General features: G+C 37.0%; 1 protein-coding gene across 2 annotated transcripts in view; it reads right to left on the bottom strand.

Moving 5' to 3' along the window:
* VAPA (VAMP associated protein A) overlaps nt 1-13,201 on the bottom strand; it is a 51,627-nt gene that overhangs the window by 17,984 nt on the left and 20,442 nt on the right. For both annotated transcript variants that reach the window (XM_049900309.1, XM_049900308.1), the window contains exons 2-4: nt 5,854-6,006; nt 2,787-2,890; nt 2,347-2,427 (exon numbers count right to left, since the gene is read on the bottom strand). In XM_049900309.1, coding sequence (XP_049756266.1) covers nt 2,347-2,427; nt 2,787-2,890; nt 5,854-6,006 — 338 coding nt within the window. The remainder of the gene's footprint in view (nt 1-2,346; nt 2,428-2,786; nt 2,891-5,853; nt 6,007-13,201) is intronic.

The raw sequence follows: 13,201 nt of genomic DNA on the forward strand, positions 1-13,201 counted from the left end.
GAGAACACATAACCACCTATGAAGCAGTCTTGCCCCCAACTCCCCTGCCACCAAAACCATTCTAAATTTAATCAAGCCTCTACATCCAACTACCAATTTAGGAAGAAAATATCAAGGACAGAGGAACACTTCAATGACATCACGGGAAGCAATCAGCAAAATCTAGACCATGGGAAAGTCTATACAACAAGCCCAGTCGCTTTAAGAAATAATTTGCGAGAGAGAAGCAGAAGGAACTTATAGATGAAAAGACTTAAGAAATAGATCAACCAATAGCAGCATGCTGACTTTATTCTGATCTTGATTCAAACCAACTGCAAAACAAAATTTTAAATCACATTTGTGAAAGCTGCCTGAATCATTTGGTTTATTACCAGATTATTAAAATTTAAAGGCGCAATAACGGTATTGTGGTTACCATTATTTTTTTCCTTTTCAATCTTTTTCCTTTTTTTTAAGTCATTATCTTTGGGAAATACATACTGAAATAGTTACAGATGAAATTATATGATGTCTTGGATTTGCCCTAAAATAAAATGTGCGATGGAAAGTGGTGGGGTTTAAATGAAAAAAGATTAACCATAAGCTGATGAATGGGTTCACTCCTGTCTACTTTTCTATGTGCTTGATTTTCCACAATAGAATATTTAAAACAAAAAAAATCATTAGCAGATACTCCCTACAATTTAATTGGAATATTAACTATACCAGGAGTCCAAGTAGTTTAATTAGTAGAAGTACATTCTACAGCTAGCTCACCCAGGCTCAAAATCAGATATTCTCTGAAGTACTTTGAAGTTACTCAACAGCCTCTGCTTTAGCACTTGCACTGAAATGGTTCCAGGGCAACTATTGGTGCTCCATCACGTGGGAACTCCATTCAAGCACTAAAGCAGATCTAACTGCTGTCTCGGGTCACGCTGTGCTGTACCTGTATGTACATATATAGCAGGTATGCCTGCTATTCTCCACTAGGCAGTAAAATGGCTAGGCTCAGCTGTGACAGCCATACCATTCTAGCCCTTTTCAGATTTTAATCTCAAATTGTCTGCTATCTAGAACAAAACAGAAGCCCAGACGAAAGAGTCAGATCTAGCTGTTTGTTAAATGATTGTAAAAAATGCCACAAAATTCTAAGTGAAAAAGCATACGAATGTACTTAAAAAAAAAAAAGTCAGCCTGACAACATGCTGTTATGTGTTCTAGGTTCCAATAATAAGAGCTGTACAACCAATTAGCTTCCTCGCAGCTTAGGTAAAAGGGAAAGTAAACTCTGAACAGGAAACACAAACATGCGCTGTCCTCACTCTGCAGTAAGAATATACGCAGGCACGTTTTCCCTGATAGGATATACAGCCTAAGTTTTTGTTCTGGGCAAATAGCTCAAATTCTCTTTCTAAAAAGCATACAAAATAATTTAACAGCTAATTACCATTCAGGAACTTTATCATCTCAGTTTACCCTGAAAGAGTAACACAGTAATGGAGCCCATAGAGTAATCTGCGAGTTTACTGTCCAACAGGGCAAATGCCCTCTCTATGAAAGCAATAGTCATGTCAGAGTATAACCAAACTGTGTGCCAAACAATTTTATTTATCCGTATTATCACATATATTAAGTCACCAAAAAGACACTTACCTCCTCTCCAGTCCTTCCTACAAACCACAGAAAAGTATTCAAATTTGCATTCCGGAAGGGGAACAGGGGAAAGGATCACAACCCATTCTATATACATTCATAAGCTACTATATTTTTAAACTACACACATATCCATCGGCCTTCCCCCCAATTTTATTTGCCTCATACTAATTAATAAGCAATGTAAAGATTATTCACTAGAGAATAAAATCAAATGGATCTGGACCAAAAACAAAATCGAGTAAAATACCTGGACAGTCAGACCTGGAATAAACTCCTTGTCTATGTAAATTAAGTCCTTTATCCCCAAACTGCTGGTATATGGCTGCCAAAAAGCAGTTTATGTCTCTTATTTAATTATATTTATGCATACATATGTCTCATTCCACCCCCCAAAAAAACTGTCAAGTGGCTTAAGTAGTAAAAATTTGACAGAATTTTAAAAAGTCCTTTCTCTAACATGCAGCTTGTACATAAAAGTGAGTATTTCTTTCTTCTTGGATTAAAAAAAAGAGTTCTAAAACGAAAAAAGCATATCAAGTTTTTTGTTTTTCTTTTTTAACCTTAAGTCAAATAAGCACTGAGTCCTTTAAAGTAGGACACCCATATCCCACATTCTGCAAGGCCAAAAACAGAACCAAAACTAATTTCAAGAAGTGGGAGCTTAACAGCTTCCATTTTCCTTATGTTCTTACATTTCCTACTTACCAATTTATCATTTTCATTGGGCATTTCAAATACACATCTCAATTTAGAATCCATTAATTCATCGGGTTTTGCCTCTTTCCACTAGAAACAAACAAGAGCAAACATAAGGCACGTGAGGTATAATCCTGGCAGACAGGCTTCACCTCAAGGGAAAACTAAAGGATGAGTAGCTGCTGGGGGCTCAGCCAGGACTCACTGCCGCACTTTGCATTCCTCACAATAAACTAACTGAAAATACTAAAAAGAGCTACCGGCACCATCTGTGAAAAATCATACAAACATTTCTAGAGATTACAGGACTTTCTTTGTAGTAGTGGCATTTCTAAAGTTATTATTAAGAAATACTATTTCAAAATTATTAGGTTTGTCAATTGAGAAATAAACAAAACACACAGTTTAAACATTACCCAAAATAAATTCTGTCCAAACTCTACACTTACCACAGCGTCCATATCTGAAGTGTTTGGTGGAGCAAAAATTGTCTGTACCATAAACTTATGTTTACTCTTCTCATTTGGATCATAGTCAAAAGGCTGTAGCATTACTAAACAAGAAGAAACAACACATTACATTGTCTTCTGTGTCTGTTTGCTTCTTACCATCCCTATTACCTCCTTTATGACATGAAAATTAAAAAACAAAACAGGAGGGGTTTCAAGAAACCAACACTAGATTATTTACATTAAGACTCCAGAATTAACTTTATGATTCCAATTATTTTTAAGTTATCCACCTTTCTGCTCTGCTAAGTCTTAAACAATCTGGCTAGTTTAAGAAAATTTTCAAAACTTTGCAAAAATTAATTATGATAATGCCTATAAGCTCAAATTAAACCCTGTAAGCTATTTATCAAAATTAGTTTTAATATCAATTTAGGCTTCACTTTTGTATTTGGTAATAATATCTAAAATTAGACAATTTGAGGTATTTAAAGGAGAACTACTGGTAGAAAAAAAAATTTTTTTTTTTCTAGTTTTACTGGTAACAAAAACTATCATTTATTGTTTTAATATAACATGTTAATTTTTCTAAAATCAATTTTAAATAAAGACCAACCTACTTAAGAAGAATTATCAACTTGTTTAAATCCGATTATAAAAACAAGTAAAGAAGAAAAACACACAGCTTAAAAAATTCTGAATTAAACAAACAAAACCACTGCCATCAAGTAGATTCTGACACATAAGCGACACTATAGGACAGGGCAGAACTGCCCCACAGGGTGTCCAAGGAGCACCTAGTGGATTCAAACTGCTGACCTTTTGGTTAGCAACCAAACTCTTAACCACTATGCCACTAGGGTTTCCACGAATCCTGGATTAGAGTCGCAATAATTGGATCAACATTTTTTTCTAGGCATTTATGATTTTCAGAGGCTCCATCTGGTTATAAGTCACACTAAATTTATGCAATAAAATAAATTCAATATATGAGACTGCAAACAGACAAAATACTGTATTGTGGAGCTTTTCCCTAATACTTCAATTATTTCTAAGACATATATATGATGGTGTCAACACTTTCAAAAAGATAACTGCAATTAAGAAACTGTAAGAAATATCAATTGCATAAGAAAATTGTATGTATGACTGAGAACTCCATTAACTCCCGTGATGATTAAAGTTTTTTTTCAAGGGGGCCAAATACACAGGGGCAGAAAATGCACAGGATAAGTGCCACAGAGTCAAGATAGAGCCCAATACAATTCCAATAACAACAGTCACTGAGCAATCACTGTAGGCTAATCAATATTTGCCAAAAATTTGAGGATAAGAAGAAAGCTTAAAGCAGTTATAACTTTGTAACAGCTATGCTCTATTAAGTCTGCAGACCATATAACATGACAGACAATTTTTAAAACATGCATAAATACTTTTAAAAAGGGAGAGAAGAAAAAAGAAATGACTATGTAGTATACAGTGTTAATCAGGAAAAGGCAGCCAAAGAAAGCAGAGTTCGAGTGAATCCTTATATGTAAAGGCAGTGCGCTAAGTCTGAGGGCACGCTGTGCAATTAGCACCTAGTTTGTTTCAAGTTTTTAATAAGTCAGGTGCTCAATACAAGGGGTTTATGTGGGAGAGAGTGCTGATAAAAGCATAAAGTTTCTTAAGAAATATTAATACAGTAAAAGGTCAGCAATCCAGAACCCTCAAATAAATATGAATAGCCTTACGAATTCCTACGGGTATAACTTCACCAAAAACTGTTTTTAATCATGTGGACAGAAATAATTCTATCCTCTTCCAATCTAGCTAAAGGCTTAAAGATATAGAGACCAACATCTTATTTTCCATCCATTTTTCCCAGGAACTGCTGAAAGGGACTAAGGTATCAACTTAACAATTAAAATGCACTCCTCCCAAGGCCTCTGACCTCAAGACTCACTAAAACATCTTTTCTAGGCCACCTAGCTCTGAGAGTTTGACTACACCTACTGAGAGAAGATTTATCATCACCAAGACCTCTGTCTTTTACTGCCTTGCAGTCAGGTTCCACTTTTAAATACGCTCAATATGCCTGCTCTAGGCTCTCACTCTTTGTATAATTTGCCATTTTTAATCTGCTGTGGGCTTAAAAACCAGAAAACTGATACCGAATTATTATAGTATTTTATTTTAGATGCTCCTGTAAGAATCATCCAGGAAGTTTTTTTTGTTGTTGTTTTTAAAAACATACACATGCCCAGGCCATGTCCCCAGAGATTCTGATCTGGGAGAGGCTGGTGTATGTTCACGCTCCCCACGTTACCAGGACAGAGTGGGAAATGAGAACTACTGCTATAAAGTAAGAGTAAATGGTCTCTGGGTGAGATTCACTTTCTCATGCTCGTTTCCTGTTTCTCAGCTACCTTAGACAACATAGTTAATAGAGTACCGTCTTGGGCTACACGGGAAGAAAAAACATTTTATAACGTTAACTGTGGCACCAGCACAGGTTCCACAGCAGGAGGCAGCAAGCCATACGGAAGGAACCAAGGACACTTCTTTGACTATAAGTAAACAAATGAAAGCAGCAACAAAAATAAAGTTTTCAAGTGCAGAACTGTTGGCATTTACAATGAATGAAAAGCTGAAAGACTTACCTGATTTGACACAACAGACAATAAGGAGGTACTGTATATTTCTAAGCAAATTAACTGAAAAAACACTTCTACAGCTACATGTAACACATAATAAGCTAGAGATCCAAACGAGATCAGTCATAAAAACATGGTGTAATATTTCAAAGACAAAATAATTAGGACAGAAATTGTGGTAGCAGACTACAGAAAAGAATAGATCTAAAAGTTTTTAACCGATCATTACTCATAAATTGATCATACCTCCCGTAAGGATGCAAGATGAGGGTGAGCAATTTTCTGGCAGTTTGCATATGGTAAGATAACAGGAGGGCACCATTAAAGGCACAGCCAGAATAACTAAGAGCAACTTTATTCCCTCCACATCAAACCAAATTAAACAAAATCATAAAATGTTAAAATTCAAAACTCAGAAAGTGATTTGCTACCTGAAACAGTCACAGTCAACCCTGGGTCGATAATTCCACTGTTGGGCCTCACACAGTACCGGCGAGGAGCTGTAGTCTTCACTTTGAAACACACTTTTCTATCCGATGGATTTCTCAATTTAAGATTTGTAGTGACTACATCTGTGAAGGGGCCTGTAAGGTTTAAAAATTAAAAAGACATTTAACTGTATTCGCAATTTTAAAAATAAGAGAATTCAAAACTGAATGTATATAATCCCAATTTCATTTAAAGTATGTATTTAAGTCTATATGCATAAATACACCAAAGGGTTAACAATGCTTTTCTCATTACAAACGAGTTTTACTTTCTTCATTCTTTACCATGTATTACAAAACATATACAGTGAACATGTACTATTTCTAACCAAAAAGGGCTTTTTAAAAGTCTGAATCTATGAAACCAATTTACAATTGTATTATTACAATAGGCTTTTACTGCACTGCTGACAATATGGGGTTTCCCAGTGGTTTGCAAACCAGTGACCACCTTCACATTCACTTCACTAGGCAAACTGCAAACACCTGGAACAAGAAGACACTATACCAATGACAACAGTGCCCTTGTTTCACCTCAGCTAAGTCTGAGTCAGTCATTCACTCATTCACATATCTGTGAAGTGTTTATTATGTGCACTGTGCCACATGTCCCAGATGCAAAGTTTTTAAGCTTTGGTTCTGCATCCAAAAAACATAAAGTTGCAAAATAAAGAGGCTGAAAAGATGATCCAGTCCTGCCTAAATCAAGTAAGCATTAAACCAGCATATTCTTTTTTTTGTTTGTTTTCTGAAGGAGGAAAAAATTACTGTAATTTTGCCCTTGGCTGAAGAAAATGCTATAGACACGTTTCACAGATTAATTTATAAACTAAATGAATACCTGTTAATTTGGAGACAGAACAGAAACTGCAAACATGTGCCAATCACTGGGGAACAATAATCATATACTTCTAATATTGCAAAAGCAATTTTAAATGGTTCTAAAAACACTCAGTTTTGAGTTACATTTTTTATTTCAAGTTAGATGGCTGAAATCACCAACAGCTACTATAAAGGCAATCTTTAAAATACCTCTTCTTAAACAAGAATAACCATGTCCTTCAAAACTTTATTTCTATCATGGAAGTTCAGAGAAAATTTCTTCTACCAACTGTTGTTGTTAGGTGCCAAAGAGTCAGTTCCAACTCACAGCAATCCTATGCACAACAGAACGAAACGCTACCTGGTCCTGCGCCATCTTCACAGTCATTGCTATGTTTGAGCCCATAGTTGCAGCCACTGTCCAACTACCTAGCCCAGATAAAGTTTCCCGTTTTGTTGAATATTGGAAAATTATCTGAGACAAAACCTTGGAGGGGAACAAAAAATACAGTCAAACAAAGAGGCATCAGGTAGAACGCAGGAGATGAAACCAAACAGATCTGCCGAATGTTAACAACTGGAAGAAAAGACCTTTGTCTACAGACTTGACAAAGGCAAGGCAATTAAAACACAGTTAGCTCATGTCTTAAGAAATGAAATAATTTTATCCTATGCTTAAAAGTTTGTGAGTTGTAAAATAATTTCTAAGAAATAAAGATGCATAACTGGGATGAGAGGGAGACAGAGGTAAGGGAAAATTACAAGGATGCACGTAAAGGCTGAGCACCAGTTACAGGAAAGAAAGCATTTTGGTGGAAAATAACCACCTAAGGCAACAGGTATACGTGGGTTTAAAAACATATACATACAGTACACTCTTCTGAACAGCTTGTTTTAACTATACAGTCAAGTTAATCATCCAATTTGTAGATTATCTTAAACCCTGTGCTGCTTCAACTGCTGACGTTTTTGACCAGCTCCACCACATACATGGCATCTGAGAGTAAAGGAGAAAATTCTGATCTATTTTGCTAAGTGAATCACAAAATGGTTGGAGAAGCATTGTGAACAACTGATAAAACTAGGAGTCTTAAAGACAAAGATTTCTTTTTTTTAACATTCTCAAAGCCCATCGATACTAGAGACCATTGAAAATATGTACACATTTTTACAGGATTATTTCAACTAAACCCAAAAAACCATGGATTAAAACAAAAATTCAATTTCTTCTTAAAACATGACAAAAGAAAACAGTACACAAAACTTTAATTTTGAACAACCCTATGTTTTCATAACCTTTTTTTTTTTTAATTCTTTTCAATTTTAGAGGAAAACATCAATTATCCAATACAAGGCAAAATAACTCATTTTTTCAAAACTGACTTTTAATAAAATGACCACGTATCAATTTTCATCAATAAACTCCAGAAGAGTTGTATGACTTCTGAAATAGTATCTAAAATTTATGATATAACCCAGCAGAGCTTATAATCTCCAACAATATATTGTGGTCTTTCTAGACATACAAATGGAAACTATTTGAAGATGAAGATAACATGCCAAAAGAAAAAATCCACCAATTAAAACGAATTTCTTAATGGACGTGCTAACCTTATGTTTAAAGTGTAAAATGACCTATTAATAAACCCACCTAACAAATGAATTTGAGATTTTCTCCTCCATGTGCCCTCTAACCAAGTCTTTCAATGAGGGTTGCTCCCTGCAGACAGTTCAAGAGTCTGAGCCCATTTTCCTGGTTAAAATGGAAAATTAGCAAGTACTAGTGACCATTACCATAACAATAACCAGACTTCATAGCTTTTAAAAGAGACCTTGGGAAGAAACAGCTGGTCCATTTTTGTGGGTCACAGAACCCTTCAAGAATCTGATGGAAGCTACATCCTAACCCCAGAAAAACACACATAGGTACATATCACAAACATTAAACCCTCGAATTTTTGGTGGGGTACGGGTGATGTAAGGAAGTTGGGGGGAGGGTTGTATCATAAACTCCCTGAAGCCTTCTGGTTAAAAAGACCTGATAAAATCCACCTTTACAGATCCTCAAGACAGAGGAAAAGAGAAGTTACGCAAGTTATTAAAAGGGCTAACTGGGTTGGTTGGGTTTTTTAAAGACAATGCTAAATAATCCAGCTGCTACTGCCCTTTACAGACAGGGAGTTTTTGTTGAGCATCATGACTGAATGGTGCTACTATTGAGGGAGAAAGGAGGCAATGCTAGAGCAAAAAAAAAAAAAAAAAAAAAAAAAAACCCCCACTGCCATCGAGTTGATTCCGACTCATAGCGGCCCTACAGGATAGAGGAGAGCTGCCCGGCAGAGTCTCCAAGGAGAGCCTGGCGGATTCGAACTGCTGACCTCGTGGTTAGCAGCAGTAGCACTTAACCACTACACCACCAGGGTTTCCAATGCCAGGACAGAGCCATACAATTATGTACCCATCCTGGCAAATTTTAGAATATCCTTTCAGAAATTCATACTGGTGAAAAATTTCTTTATAATTATTTGAGCCTGGTACCTAGCTTCATTTTACATTTAAACACAATTTTCCATAGTTTTAATACACATGAGTTTTCCAGGACTGCAACTATTGTATAAAACAAAAAATTTATTATCTTTTGTTTAAAATTTTAAAAGGTGAGTTTACCATTTCAGATTTTTTTTTTATCCTACCAACAGCACCGCTACTCACCGTACTTGAATCACCAACACAATACATATATGTATCTTGTCGACAGGCATTTGTAGGTGCCACACTCATAGGATTCTATCTACACAGATTATATTCTTATTTTGCCCTCACTTCGAAATGTTGAAAAAAGGTCAACGATATTCAGGAAACTCTTGTCCAAACATATTATAAGGAGGTACAGGCAGTTGACTACTTCTTTATGTCCTCTAGTATAGTCATGCTCAAACATCACATATTAAAATGTCTATTTCATTATGAACTTGCTTCCTTTTTATTTCTCCTTTAAGAACCACTGGATTACACTAACAATCTCCTGCCTTACTAATTCAAAGTTTATCCTTCATAATCTTAGGTGGTAAAACTATTAAGAAAAACAAGAAAGAGGTGACCACAGAGGTCAGTAGTGGTTAGTTTTGCAGGGGAAGAAGGAGGTAGTAACTGGGAAAGGGCAGAAGGAGGGTTTTTGAGCTGCTGGCAACCTTCTATTTCTTGTACGGGGTGGTAATTACATGGGTATTTTTAATACTTTTTTTTGAACTGAACACATTTTTCCTTTATTGCAAACCAACCAAAGTTGGAAAAAAAGCTGATCCTTGATGTAATTTAAAAAACTGAAAAACACAAGGAAAAGCAGTTTGAAGGGAAAAAGAACATTTAAAGCAATCTGATAGGAAATAACTACTCCTGTTTTGAGTACGTTTAAACTTTAATCCCCTGTGAATGAGGAAAATCCTGACATTTGCCCAATATGAACACTTAGTTTAACATTTAGAAAACAACTGGTAGAACACTCCATTTCGAGATTATCTGAAAGTGAAGTTTAATATTCACCAACTACAGTCACTGCCGAACGCTAATACATACTTCGTATGCCAGAGAAGAAATTTCATTGTTCACGTATAATAATATTTTATATAAAGAAAATCCCACACAGTACAGATTACATTTATCTGTACTCTTTTATTGGGGGAGGGGGGCCTACAATCAAAATAACTCAATTACATGGCTTCCCCTTTAGTCTCCTCTTCAAGAGCTGTAACATTTCCTGCCACTAAGTACTGTATCCTAACTCCACTCCAACTGTCATTACCAAAAAAAAAACCAAACCCATTGCCATCGAGTCAATTCCGACTCATAGCAACCCTACAGGACAGAGTAGAACTGCCCCATACGGTTTCCAAGGAGCGCCTGGTAGATCTGAACGCTGGCCTTTTGGTTAACAGCCATAGCTCTTACCTACTATACTACCAGGGTTTCCCTGTCATTACCAGTAAACCAAAATCCTATTCCTAGCCCCAGATTCTTAGGACCAGACAGAAACCTAACATACAAATGTGGCCCCTTTGTAAAAAAGTCTGGGCAGGGGACACTGAGCTTCTGTTGAGGGTGATGGAAAGTTTTGGAGGTGAACAGGGGTGACGGTTGCACAATGTGATCAACACAGTCACTGAAGTGTACATATAAACAATACTGATTTGGCAAACGCTGCGTTACACATAAATTTACCCTAGTTAAGGAAAAAGCATTTGGGCATAATTATGTGACATTATGATTGATTTTATTTACTGCCTTAATTAAAGAAGGTCTTCTACCCTATAGTAAAGATGGAAAATAACATTCAGTCCTAAACTATCACGACATTTTTTTGACATTTCGTACACATTTACCTTAAAAATTTTAGGAAGGAGTCTTGGCAGTGTAATGGTTGAGCACTCAGCTGCTAAGAGAAAGGCTGGCGGTGTGAACCCACCCAGTGGCTCCACAGTAGAAAAACCTGGCAATTTGCTCCTAGAAAAATTATAGCCTAATAATAAAATCTGCTAAGATAACATTCTAAATCTTACTTTCAGAGAGTGGCGTCTGCGGTCTTACGCACTAGCAAGCCGCCGCCTAAGATGCGGCAACCGATCTCAACCCACCTGGTGCAAAGGAGAATGAAGAACACCAAAGACAGAAGGAAAATATGGGCCCAAGAGAAAGAAAGGGCCACATAAGCCAGAGACCGGAAGAGCTGGACGGTGCCCAGCTATAACCAATGACTACCCTGACAGGGAACACAACAGAGAACCCCTGAGGGAGCAGGAGAGCAGTGGGATGCAGACCCCAAATTCTCGTAAAAAGACCAGACTTAATGGTCTGACTGAGACTAGAAGGACCCCAGTGGTCATGGTCCCCAGACCTTCTGTGAGCCCAAGACAGGAACCATTCCCAAAGCCAACTCTTCAGACAGGGATTGGACTGGACTATGGGATAGAAAATGATACTGGTGAAGAGTGAGCTTCTTGGATCAAGTAGACCCTTGAGATTATGTTGGCATCTCCTGTCTGGAGAGGAGATGGGAGGGCAGAAGGGGTCAGAAGCTGCTGGAATGGACACGAAGAGAGAGAGTGGAGGGAAGGAGTGTGTTGTCTTATTAGGGGGAGAGCAATTAGGACCATACAGCACGGTGTTTAAATTTTTGTATGAGAGACTGACCTGATTTGTAAAGTTTTACTTAAAGCACAATAAAAAATTAAAAAAAAAATTATAGCCTAGAAAACCCCACAGGGCAGTTCTACTGTCAGATAGGGTCATTGGGTGGAAATCGACTCTATGGCACCTACTAACAACAATAAACATTTTAGGAATATTTTTTATGGCATTTTGATGCATGGGCTAAAAAATTTGGAAACTGAGATTTCAAATATACTGGAAATGTTTAGGACAGGTGACCCAGAAGGAAGTCCCCAGTGGACTGGCCTGTCTCCTTTGTTTTCCCAGCATGAAATACCCTTTATATCCATGCTATGTATCTAAAATTCTAACTTCAGAGGAATGATTTTCTCCTAAATAGTAGGACACTTAGTCTCCAAACTTCCCAATCTTAAAAGGAACGCCACTAAGCTAAATACAGTCAGTGGAACCACTGACTAAACAAAAAATTAATAGTTATCATCTATCCATATTTTTATGTGAATCACTGATAATGTTTTCTTGAAATGCAAAGCTGAGGTCAGTTGCAAAGTTTAATTCAGGATAAGCAGTAGTATACAGTACGGAGTATTTCAGTAATAGAAAAGGTCTTAGAGATTATAGATAAACAGGCAAAGTAGAGGAGGTGAGAGATCAGAAATATTCATGAGCATTAATTTATCAACTCTGAGACACCCATTTAGGCTAGCTACTGAGACCAGTAGGGAGACAATTCTCTGTGGGCCCCCAGCATTTCCACACATTTTGTGAGCAGAGCCACTGGCCTGCTTTTACACCAGGCCATCTTTTCAAGGTTGAATTAAATGGTGAACAGCCTTGGAAGATAATGTCTCTATCCTGAGGAGAGGGCAAATTTACTTACTGACCAGTATAATAAACACATGGAGCCCTGGTGGTGCAGTGGTTAAGAGATTGGCTGCTAATTAAAAGGTTGTCAGTTCAAAGCCACCAGCCGCTCCCTGGAAACCCTACAGGGCAGTTCTACTCTGTCCTGTGGCGTCACTATGAGTTTGAATCAATTTGTTGGCAACAGGTTTGGTTTTTGTTTACAAAAAAGATAAGGGTTCTCTCCAGGAACAAAGGTCAGGCAGGTTTCCATGCAGTCATTATAAAACACAGGTAGTCCCCGATTTATGATGTATTCAAGTTACGACAAACAGCACTTATGACTGTTTTTTCACCTTATCGTTAAAAATATGTACTGCATACGACGTTGCAGTACACAATTTGCTGATGTTATCGTTCTCGTGCCAACTGCCAAAAACAAATATAGACCAAATTTATG

The sequence above is a fragment of the Elephas maximus genome, chromosome 11 (genome assembly GCF_024166365.1).
Source record: "Elephas maximus indicus isolate mEleMax1 chromosome 11, mEleMax1 primary haplotype, whole genome shotgun sequence".
Classification (NCBI taxonomy): Eukaryota; Metazoa; Chordata; class Mammalia; order Proboscidea; family Elephantidae; genus Elephas; species Elephas maximus.